Source organism: Hyperolius riggenbachi, chromosome 1, assembly GCF_040937935.1.
Source record: "Hyperolius riggenbachi isolate aHypRig1 chromosome 1, aHypRig1.pri, whole genome shotgun sequence".
Taxonomy (NCBI): Eukaryota; Metazoa; Chordata; class Amphibia; order Anura; family Hyperoliidae; genus Hyperolius; species Hyperolius riggenbachi.
The window spans coordinates 324,921,297-324,934,186 of record NC_090646.1 but is presented as its reverse complement, the minus strand read 5'-3'; the positions used below and the strand labels follow the sequence as shown (position 1 = coordinate 324,934,186).

Sequence of the window (12,890 nt, the reverse complement as noted above, 5' to 3'; positions counted from 1 at the left end):
GGTCTAATTTCCCAGCTGTTAACTGCTAGTATACATATTACTGAAATCTTTGAGGCATCACTTCTTCAGTTTTTCAAAAGTTAAGCTATTGCAAATTGTCGCTGATAGCATTTATGGGATTAGCCACCATCTGCTGGTCTTTATCTGCTGAAACTGGGTGTCACGTGACTTGATACATATGAAAAACCTAATCCTTGCATAGGACTCTCTCTTCTCCTGGTATTTGCATATATGTCAATGGCCTCAATTCACTAAGCTTTATCAAACACTTTATCGAACGTTTGATAATTTACCTCATGGGTAAAATCTAATTTTGAATTCACTAAGGTGTTATATATTTATCAAATGTTTTATCGATAAAATGTTCAATAAGTCTATAACACCTTAGTGAATTCAAATTTAGATTTTACCCATGAGGTAAATTATCAAACGTTTGATATAGTGTTTGATAAAGCTTAGTGAATTTAGGCCTATGTGTATTTCTTCATGGTTTTGCAATTTCACTTGAGAAGCATCCCTTCAAAATGTCTACATTACAATAATGTTAAGCTTATCAGTCTTTAGTTTCCAGATTCTGATAATTTTTTGTCTACTTAAATATTAGGGGAAAAACAGATGTACATTAGTCATAGGAAACAGACTTAATTTAAAAGACTCAAATAAAAAAAAAAAAAGAAAAGGAGCCAATCAATGAGTTCAACTCCATTAATAACCAAGGATGGATGCACTCTCATCTAGCCCAACAACCCATTCATTAAAGACTCCTCCCTGCTCATTTATTTTAACCATCTCAATTGTAACGTACCCACTTTTCAAATCGCAAATGTTACAGTAAAAGTACTTACACGGAAAATTATTCATACCTGAATATTAACTTGATAATCCGTGGGACCATGTATTGAACCATACAGTGCAAAGCCAACAATAAATATTCTCCGATTAACTGAAAATCTGAAATAGAAAAATAAAAAAGTTATCAAAAGGGGAATAGTATATTACAAATGCCTCCATTCGGAGTGCCTTACAAGTAAAACGTTATGCAATTATTTGTATAAATATGTAAAACCCACATCTCTCACAGATACAAAAATTTGGGTGAGGAAGGAGGGCTTAGGATATGGGACTTTAAACAGGGAAGAAGTTACATAGTTACATAGTTACTTTGGTTGAAAAAAGACATACGTCCATCGAGTTCAACCAGTACAAAGTACAACTCCAGCCTGCTCCCTCACATATCCCTGTTGATCCAGAGGAAGGCGAAAAAACCCTTACAAGGTAAAAATTCCTTCCCGACTCCAGATGGCAATCAGATAAAATCCCTGGATCAACATCATTGGCATTACCTAGTAATTGTAGCCATGGATGTCATTCAACGCAAGGAAAGCATCTAAGCCCCCTTTAAATGCAGGTATAGAGTTTGCCATAACGACTTCCTGTGGCAATGCATTCCACATCTTAATCACTCTTACTGTAAAGAACCCTTTCCTAAATAAATGGCTAAAACGTTTTTCCTCCATGCGCAGATCATGTCCTCTAGTCCTTTGAGAAGGCCTAGGGACAAAAAGCTCATCCGCCAAGCTATTATATTGCCCTCTGATGTATTTATACATGTTAATTAGATCTCCTCTAAGGCGTCTTTTCTCTAGACTAAATAAACCCAGTTTATCTAACCTTTCTTGGTAAGTGAGACCTTCCATCCCACGTATCAATTTTGTTGCTCGTCTCTGCACCTGCTCTAGAACTGCAATATCTTTTTTGTAATGTGGTGCCCAGAACTGAATTCCATATTCCAGATGTGGCCTTACTAGAGAGTTAAACAGGGGCAATATTATGCTAGCATCTCGAGTTTTTATTTCCCTTTTAATGCATCCCAAAATTTTGTTAGCTTTAGCTGCAGCGGCTTGGCATTGAGTACGATTATTTAACTTGTTGTCGATGAGTACTCCTAAGTCCTTCTCCAAGTTTGATGTCCCCAACTGTATCCCATTTATTTTGTATGGTGTTAGACCATTGGTACGACCAAAATGCATGACTTTACATTTGTCAACATTGAATTTCATCTGCCATGTATGTGCCCATATAGCCATCCTATCCAGATCCTGTTGCAATATAACACTATCTTCCTTAGAGTTGATGATTCTGCACAATTTTGTATCATCTGCAAAAATAGCAACATTGCTCACTACTGTATCCACTAGGTCATTAATAAATAAATTGAAGAGCACTGGACCCAGTACAGACCCCTGTGGGACCCCACTGCTAACAGTCTCCCATTTTGAGTATGATCCATTGACCACAACTCTTTGTTTTCTGTCCATTAGCCAGTTCCCTATCCAAGCACACAGACTCTTCCCCAGTCCTTGCATCCTCATCTTTTGCACCAGACTTTTGTGGGGAACAGTGTCGAAGGCCTTAGCAAAGTCTAAGTATATCACATCTACAGCATTCCCAATATCCATATTAGCATTCACTACCTCATAAAAGCTGAGCATGTTAGTCAAACAGGACCTGTCTTTAGTAAACCCATGTTGATGCTGAGAAATAAGATTATTTTCTACTATGAAGTCATGTATAGTATCTCTTAGTAACCCCTCAAATAGTTTGCATACAACTGATGTTAAGCTTACAGGTCTATAATTTCCTGGATCTGATTTTTTGCCCTTCTTAAATAATGGGAAAACGTGGGCTGTACGCCAATCCACTGGGACTCTGCCAGTTGCAAGAGAGTCACAAAAGATAAGATAAAGGGGTTTATCTATAACTGAACTTAATTCCCTTAGGACCCGAGGATGCATGCCATCCGGGCCAGGTGCCTTGTCTATTTTTAATTTATTTAGTCTTGCCTTTACTTCTTCCTGCGTTAAGTATTTAATATTACAGTTAGAAGATTGAGACTCTTCCGCCTCTGTAATTTGCAACAGTGCTGTTTCCTTTGTAAAGACAGAAGCAAAGAAAGCATTTAATAACTCTGCCTTACCTTGGTCATCCACCATTGAGTTTCCACCTTCATCCTTTAGGAGTCCTATACAGTCAACCTTTCTTTTTTTAGAGTTGATGTACTTGTAAAACTTTTTTGGGTTAGATTTGATATCCCTAGCGATTTGATTTTCAGCTTCGATCTTTGCTAGCCTAATTTCTTTTTTACAATTTTTATTGCACTCCTTGTAATTGCTGAGTGCAGCCTCGGACCCCTCCTGTTTTAGGACCTTATAGGCATTCTTTTTCCTCTTCATTTTATCTCTAACCTTTCTATTCATCCATAGAGGCCTTTTTTTATTCCTAGACATTTTGTTTCCATATGGGATATACATACTACAATATTGATTGAGAATACGTTTAAAAGCTTGCCATTTCCCTTCAGTGTCCTCCCCTTGTAGTACATTATCCCAGTTCACCAAACTTAGTGCCTGCCTAATTTGATTGAACTTTGCTTTTCTAAAATTCATAGTTTTAGTGGTCCCGCTGCCCCGTGGCCTATCAGTCACCAGATCAAACGTTATCATGTTGTGATCACTATTTCCCAAATGTTCTTGAACCTGCACATTTGATACATTATCTGGTCTATTCGAAATGATCAGATCCAGTAACGCATTCCCCCTAGTTGGTTCCGTTACCATTTGAGTCAAGTAATTGTCCTGTAGTGCTGCCAGAAATCTGCTGCTTTTACCAGAATGGGTAGCCTCAATACCCCAGTCAATGTCTGGAAAGTTGAAGTCGCCCATAACTATGACCTCATTTTTACTTGCCGCTTTTTCAATTTGCTGTAGTAATTGCAGTTCTGCAGCTTCATTAATATGAGGTGGTCTGTAGCATACCCCAATAAGCAATTGGCAACTTTTATTTCCACCATGAATATTTACCCAAACGGACTCCACATCTTCGCAATCTTCCTCCATCTCATCGTTGAGGACAGCTGTAAAAGAATTCTTAACAAAGAGACAAACCCCTCCACCTTTTTTCCCTGTTCTATCCCTCCTGAACACATTGTATCCTTTTAAATTGGCTATCCAGTCATGACTTTCATCCATCCATGTCTCGGTTATTCCCACAATGTCATAGCCTTTGTCATTCAGAATGAACTCTAGTTCATCTATTTTATTTGCAAGGCTCCGAGCATTGGTTATCATGCACTTTATATTTTTACCACCACATTTACCAATTTTGTTTACCTGAAATGGGCTACTTGAAGTTTTACCAACCTCCTTAATCTTTACACTGTCCCCACCCCCCTCTCCACCCCCCATAATGTTAGGCTCCCACTGTCTTTTTACCTTATCTTGTCTATATGTTGAGACTTTATCCTCCCGCCTCCCCCCAGATCCTAGTTTGTAAAGTGTGTAATTTAAATCAATATTTAACTCTCAACAACCTTGTATCATTAAAATGTAACATTTATTAGACAGTTTAAAAACAACAGCAAATTAAGAATATAACACATTAAAGTCCATATAACCAGGGGAGCCTCTAGGCATAGGCAGTACAGGCCATTGCCTGGAGTGCCATTGGTCCTCGGGTCACCATGTTGCTGGATTAAGCCATGCCCCCTGACTAAGCCACGCCCCCACTGATGTTTTATTACTTCCTGCTACTGCATCTGCTTAGCGTAAGTGGTTTAAAAGACATTTTATTGACAAGTTTGAAAATATCACCTAGGAAACAACTCAGGAGAAAAAGTTCATTGCATATGATCTATTGTATCCCTCTAAATTCGCTATCCAGTCATGGCCATCATCCAGCCATGTCTGCTATTCCCACAATGTCATAGCCTTTATCAATCAGAATGAACTCTAGTTCGTCCATTTTATTTGCATGGCTATTAGCATTGGTTACCATGCACTTTATATTTTAACCACCACATTTTCCAATTTTGGTTACATGAAATGAGCTACTTGAAGTTTTACCAACCTCCTTATTCTTTACACTGTCCCCACCCCCCCATAATGTTAGGCTCTCACTGTCCTTTTACCTTATCTTGTCTACATATTGAGACTGTACCCTCCCGCTTCCCCCCCAGATCCTAGTTTAAAATCTCCTCCAACCGTTTAGCCATCCTCTCCCCCAATGCAGCTGCACCCTCCCCATTATGGTGCAGCCCATCCCTGCTGTAGAACCTGTAGCCGACTGCAAAGTCTGCCCAGTTCTCCAGGAACCAAAACCACTCCTTCCTACACCAATTTATCAGCCACTTATTTAACTCCCTAAGCTCCTTCTGTCTTTTCAGATGTAGCACGTGGCACTGGCAGTATTTCAGAAAACACCACCTTGGAGGTCCTTGCTTTAAGTTTACCCCCAAGCACCTGAAAATCATTTTTGAGGACCTTTCATCTCCCACTAATTTTGTCATTGGTGCCAATGTGTACCATGACAGCCGGGTCTTCCTCAGCCCCACCCAATAATCTGTCAATTCTTTCCGCTACATGCCGAACCCGAGCACCCGGGAGACAACAGACTGTACGGCATTCACGGTTTCTTCAACAGATTGCCCTATCTGTGTGCCTAATAATTGAACCCCCTACCACCAGTATCTGTCTAGCCTTAGCTGCAATCCTATTCCCTTTCTCGTTGCAGCGGTCAGCCCCTTGGTTGCTAAGGGACACATCCTGCTGCAGCTTTGCTACTCTAGAATCATCCTCCCCAATATTATGCAAACAAGCATACTTATTGGGGGGAGGGGGGGGCAACTCAGGACTAGCCTCCCTGACACTTTTTCCCCTAACCCTTCTAACTGTGACCCAACTAGCGGCTACCTCAGCTTCTTGCTTCGGCTGCACTCCACCCACCTCATCTTCACCGGTTCCCTCCAGTGTCTGGATCGTGAGATCTCTTCTCCATGTTGTGTATGCGTCTCAGTGTTGCGAGATGCTCATTTAGCTCTCTGACTTCAGACTCTGAGCAACACGCACAACACCCAGGGCAACAGTAAACACCCTCAATCTGCTGATCAAGGCATGCATGCATGTTGCAGGATGTACACTTGTCAAAAACCTGAGCGGTTCTTGCCTTTTTCATGCTTGCTAACTCAGTAAAGGACCAGCCCTTAAAGCGTTGCTATCATATAAATCCGGCATAGCAGGGTCTGAACCCTCTATAACTGTAATTATAGATTGAGGGTGTACCTTGAAAAGAATCAGAGCACTCAGCATATGATTTTATATAAAAAAATTGTATTTGCTTATTATACAGCATATATACAAAATATGAACAGTTCCAAGTAGTGTTTCCTACTAACAGTATTCCATCTTATCAAGGCTTTATAGCCAAGCGTTCATCAATCTTCTAAGCACATTCAAAAAAGAATATAACAGTTGTGTTATGTAGAATAAGATCAAAAGTAGTCTCATCTGTATCAATAGTTGTGTATCTAGTAGCTGTGTAAAACTGGTAGTAATCTTCTTAAAGAAATAGCATAAAAAATAGCTTCTAAAAAAAACTTCTTGCTAACATCTTAAAGGAATACTATCGATGTATGCATTTATTTGTAAATGCTGTATGTTGTAGCACACATTAGGACAAGTACTAGGAGCAATTTGATTCCTCACACAGCTGTTCCTCTCAGCTGTAAAATCCTCCGTCAGTTTTGGCGTCAGTGTTGGATACAAATGTATCTAAAAACTGAAGGCTCCCAGAGGGCTAAGACCATGTCTGCACAGGGGAGTTGCTATCAACGCCTCAGTTTATGGTTTAATTATCACCTTGCTGAAAGAATCTTATTGATATGGTGGTAAGGGGTTAAAGATTCTAGCAATGTGTGTTTATTATCTTTGCTTCTCTTGACTGATAAAGATACTAATAATGCTAATTGTAAACAGTGGTCTGCCCCTCTCAGCAGCTTGTAAAGTGGATGCAGCCTGGAGTGAATCACCTCAAGCAGGCAGCCAGTCTGAGTGTTAACACAGACTACTGTTATAGCTAGTTATATTCCAGCAATATTACAGCCTCAAATCATCCTGTTTCTCCTCATGTCCTCATGTCTCATGTCTGCATGCTGTGAGTGACACAGTGAAATATATTTGTGAGCTAACCAAGCAGCTCAGGGTGACCCAAACTACTATGAGCTGTGTGAGAAATGAATTAAGCAGGGATAGCAAGAGAGAGACCTGGGTGAATAAATAAAGTGCCCCTAGCACTAGTGGTAATGTGTACACTAATATAGCGTATTAAAAAAAAAAAGTTGCTTCAATCGATAGTATTCCTTTAACAAAACTTAATGCTGAAAAATTAATAAAGTAAATCACCAGAATATTAAGCATATTACCCCTTCTCGGTCATCTAGAACCACGTGTGGGAAGGTAGCTTCTGCCTCATGTGTTTTCTCAGGTGATTGTTGGGCTTCTGCAAACTATGAGCTTTCAGCTCCTACTTTTATAGGGATTGGATGCAATATGGCTGCCTAATCTGGAATTTCCCTGAATCCCAGGTTCTGATTGGCTAAAGCTTCCATGCGTCAATGCTTTACCATGTTTTGAATACCTAAATCATAATATTATTGTTTATAAATTCTGATTAGGTCATTTCTGACGCAGTTGATTAAAAATGGACGTCACCAGCCATCTTGTCTGCTGGTTGACATTTTTGCCCCAGACATTAAGACTAAACAATGTCATTCATGATGCATTTCTGATAAAGCGTTCTCTGCTAATTAGGTTGGAATGTCTCGGTACTTTCCCAGTCATAAGGTTGGTCAAATTGACACTAACACAGACCTGTGAGCGTCTTCAGCAATTTAGGGCTTATTGAACATGCAGGGCTACTTATTTAAATATAAAGCTTATTATATAATTCTTCTTAAAACAATCATATAAAAAATAATTGCATATTAAATCTTAATATAGAATCATGTTCTATATATTTGCCCTTCTTATGAATAAATATAATAACTTCAACCGGCAGAGGTCACCATTTCATCATGTAATAACAATCTGTATTAATAATAATTTTATAAGACTATGAAACCACCAGGTGGCATCATTGAATCATCTTTAACTAATTGGGAAAACACCTTCTTTGTTTAATATTTTATAAAGCCTGCTCCCAAAACATCATGTGTTATCAGCTAGCTAAGACTAGAACACGTCAACAACCCTCCAGAATCATAACAATCTCACGAGAATGTTTTACTGTCTCAAAGCATCACCAGCTTTTAAATGTATTTCAAAGTATTAAATTATATTATATAGGGTTTAACAATAACTATTTCTTTCTTTAGAAGGACTGTATTGATTATTAATATTTAGATTAATAATATCTATGTGTAATAATTAAGAAACTGTACATATATAATTACTGCAGTAATGTGAGTTTTAACTTGTTCCCAGTCTTTACACAGAAGCATCTTTCAAATGTCAAGGCCACGCACTAACAAACAAGAATGTTCTGGCTTTTTGTAACTAGAATAATCCAATTATGAGTTTCACTGCTTGGAATATGCTGAGATGTCACAGAGCAATATTTTATTTATGCTATTCCTGCATAAATAAAACTGCTAGAATTCTGACACACTGTACTGCATTGTCCAACATGATGACTATTGTGTGAGGAAAAAATTACTTAAAGTAGACTGTGGTGGTAAAAGATGAAACGGGAGAGTGAGTGAAGCGGGGGTGGAGGAGAGAGAGAAAGTTCCTTGCATATTCAATCAGGAACTGAATGGGTTGCACTGCTGAATGGTATCTGGGAAAATTTGTTTTGTTCTGGCTGTCTCTGCTTCTGGTGAACCAAAAAAGAAACCAGTTCCCTATCAGGTCCGCATAACAGCGGAGATTGTGATTGGGGGTTAGGCTGGAACAAGTCCATTGGCTGATTTGAAGGATTGGTGGGTATAAAATAACTATGTTTGTATGTGTATTGTCAAACCTGTCATGCATCTGAGAAAGGAGTTGCTACTCCGAAACGTCATGCTATGAGATGACAGAGCTACAATAAATACTTAAAAGAGCATTATACTTGATGGTGCCGGCTGACTTTCTTCTCAGTCCAAAAAATACAGTAATTGGTAGGGAGTAAAAATGACTCCCTAATGGTGGGCATACACGGTGTGATCCGGTGGCTCGATTACCCGCCGGATCGACTCCCGCCGCGTCCCCTCGTGCGCCCGAATCGATTACCGCTCGTCCCCGCCGGCGCCGCTTATCTTCGGCTCGATTCCCTGCCATTGTCCGCGGGCGGGAATCGATCCATTTGTGATCGGACCTGTCGGATATTATCAATCGAGCTCATCAGCGGCTCGATTGATAAGAAAGAAATGCACCGTGTATGCCCACCATTAACCTATTTACAAAACAGAACTCTACGGTCTCCTTATTAAAAGTAGGTTTCCAGATACCAAAAGAAGCCAGTGGAACATGGAGATAGAGAATTTTCACCTCTTCTGAGCAGGTGAAACGTTCTCCACCATGCGTGATGGGCTGTAACCTAATTTTAGAAATAGCCAGCGTTAAGGATTTTCAAAGAACCCATATTGGCCTCAATTCACTAAGCTTTATCAAACACTTTACCAAACGTTTGATAATTTACCTCATGGGTAAAATCTCATTTTGAATTCACTAAGGTGTTTATAGACCTATTGAATGTTTTATCGATATAACATCTGATAAACATATAACACCTTAGTGAATTCAAAATGAGATTTTACCCATGAAGTAAATTATCAAACGTTCGGTAAAGTGTTTGATAAAGCTTAGTGAATTGAGGCCATTGTCTTGAACCCCATGTATGATAACATTCTGTCCCCTCCTTGAGCTTTATACTGAAGTACTACCTGGGCCCTATGTGTAGGCCCACCCAAGACAAGCAGGTCCATGCAAAGAGATCAGAATAAATACAATTCACTCAGTGTCAGACAGAGGTGTAAAAGCCACTTGTTGGCCAAGCTGCAGAAATCACGTGTTGCTGCTCACGTTGAAGACTTGCTACAGGTTTCTGTTGGGAGTGATAATACATGGTTTCTGCTGTTTGGCCAGCAGGTGGATTTCACGAGCTTTTCCACCTCCCAGTCAGACACCGAATGCAGCCACTCCAGTTAACATTTGCCAAGAAAAACAGAGGGTAAAGAAGCAACTAGAGTTATGTTGATATGTCATCTACAGAGGAGTCCCACAAGTCTGAAGATGCCCAACAAGCTACTGGCAAATACGAGGAGAGCAAGAGCTAATGATAATGATGGATTAAATCCAAGAGGACATCCAAATGCTGAGGCGCTTGGAAATATTAGTATTTATAATTATGTTGTATGTTATCAGGGCTGTGGAGTCTGAGTTGGCATCTGAGTCGAGGAGTCGGAGCAATTTTGGGTACCAGGAGTCAGAAGTTTTATAAACTGAGGAGTCGGATGATTTTTGTACCAAATCCACAGCTTTGGTAAGTATTAGACTAAGGAGTCGGACTCATTTTGGGTACCTGGAGTCTGTAAACAGTCTGAGTCGGATGATTTTTGTACCGCTCCACAACCCTGATAATTATATTATAATTAGTATTATTAATACTATTTATAAAGTACAGTCCGATGCTGCAAAAAACAACATACCATCAGAAATGGGAATGCAAGATCTATGAAACAAAAATGAACAAAGATGTTAAAGGAAGGCAAAACATCCTGGGGATTAGTGAACTAAAATGGACTGATGCAGGTCATTTTACATCAGATATATATCAGATTTTCTATTATGGGCAGGATACACACAGAATAAATGGAGTAGCCATCTCCAATATAATGGTGTCAACATCAGTCCTTGGTCACAATCCAAAAAGTGACAGAATTACCTCACTTAGATTGCAACATTACAGTAATTAACATGCATGCTCCAACAACTTAAAGGGAGCCTAAACTGAGTAAAATTATTTAAAATAAACAGGATGTACCTGCAAATATTACATACTTACCTCGCCATCAATTCAACTCAAAAGCTCACCATTTGCGTTTAACAATGATTCTTTTCAGTTCTGACAAGATTTGTCAGAACTGAAATAAATCAGTTGCTGTCAGTTATATATCAGTTGCTGTCAGTTGCAACTGAAAGGACTACTGATGTGCAAGGCAATGCCCATGTTTCCCTGTAGCTCATGAGGGTGATGGGCTCATGAGGGGGAGTGCTGACCCGGAAACTGTTACAGGGTCATCGCCATTTTTAAAATGGAGGATGGAGAATTCAATTGATCACAGTGAACAAACCAGGTGCAGTAGAGATAAGCAGACTACATGGGAGGTATGTATGACATGTGCATGTTTATTTTGACTTAATTTTCAGTTCAGGTTTGCTTTAAGATGTTGAGATGAAAGTGGGAAAGTTCTAGGATGATTTGTAACATTTGCAGCACAACTCGGTTTGGAGCCATGTCAAACTAATTACATGCTTTGCACCAGGGTGCCATGTTGGCCAGCGGCAAAGGGGCAGTCAAGCAGGTTTCCCAGTGAAGCTAAAGAAAAAAGTGCTGTGGTCAGCCATCCCCTCAGTCCTCCAGGAAACCGTCCACTCCCGGCCCAACAAGCTGGACAAAATGTGTCTCCTCAGCAACAAGAGTAAGCTCGGCAGAAATACTTAAGTCCTCTGCTTCATGGAAAAATGGCTAAAGAACAATATCGCAGATAACACCCTACTTCTCCCAGGTTTCAGCCTTATTCAAACACCTCCCTATCTGGGAAACAGAAGGAGGCAGCATCGTTTTTTCACATCAGCTCCTCATGGTGCCCCGATACATCAGTACTAGCCAAGCAGTGCTCCCTGGAACTCAAACTCCTGCTTGTCAACTGCAGACCGACTTACTCGCCCAGGAAGGTCTCTTCCTATGTCCTTGTTGGCGTGTACATTCCACCCGATGTTGAAGTCAAAACTGCCAGGCACGACCTCAGTGATACCATTTCGCAGTGGGAGACGTAGCTTCCAGACTCCATGTTCATAGTCCTGAGAGATTTAAATAGAGCTAACCTCCACCAACAGTTGCCATGCTTCCACCAGCATGTTTCCTCCCCCCTAGAAACGTAACCACTGCTACACGGTCCTGAAAGATGCATACAAAGCTGCCCCGTGGGCAGCACTTGGTTTCTCAGAACATCAACAGTAGGCATCTGAAACCAGCGAAACTGGTCCTAAATTCCACAAAAGTGTGGTCAAGCGAGACCAAGATCCAAGTTCAAATCTGCTTTGACTGCACTGACTGGAAGGTCGTAGAAGCACCAACAGAGGGGTCCACTATCATCCTTGTCCTTACATAGTTACATAGTTATTTTGGTTAAAAAAAGACATACGTCCATCGAGTTCAACCAGTACAAAGTACAAATCCAGCCTGCTTCCTCACATATCCCTGTTGATGCAGAGGAAGGCGAAAAAACCCTTACAAGACATGGTCCAATTAGCCCCAAAAGGGAAAAATTCCTTCCAGACTCCAGATGGCAATCAGATAAAATCCCTGGATCAACATCATTAGGCATTACCTAGTAATTGTAGCCATGGATGTCTTTCAACGCAAGGAAATGAATCTAAGCCCCCTTTAAATGCAGGTATAGACTTTGCCATAACGACTTCCTGTGGCAATGCATTCCACATCTTAATCACTCTTACTGTAAAGAACCCTTTCCTAAATAAATGGCTAAAACGTTTTTCCTCCATGCGCAGATCATGTCCTCTAGTCCTTTGAGAAGGCCTAGGGACAAAAAGCTCATCCGCCAAGCTATTATATTGCCCTCTGATGTATTTATACATGTTAATTAGATCTCCTCTAAGGCGTCTTTTCTCTAGACTAAATAAACCCAGTTTATCTAACCTTTCTTGGTAAGCGAGACCTTCCATCCCACTTATCAATTTTGTAGCTCGTCTCTGCACCTGCTCTAAAACTGCAATATCTTTTTTTGTAATGTGTTGCCCAGAACTGAATTCCATATTCCAGATGTGGCCTTA

The 12,890-nt window shown here is 40.2% G+C and overlaps 1 protein-coding gene across 3 annotated transcripts in view; it reads right to left on the bottom strand.

The window, feature by feature from the left end:
* Nucleotides 1-12,890, bottom strand: part of BTBD2 (BTB domain containing 2) — a 244,896-nt gene that overhangs the window by 41,567 nt on the left and 190,439 nt on the right. For all 3 annotated transcript variants that reach the window (XM_068233858.1, XM_068233859.1, XM_068233860.1), the window contains one exon: nucleotides 864-951. In XM_068233858.1, the coding sequence (XP_068089959.1) occupies nucleotides 864-951 (88 nt within the window). The remainder of the gene's footprint in view (nucleotides 1-863; nucleotides 952-12,890) is intronic.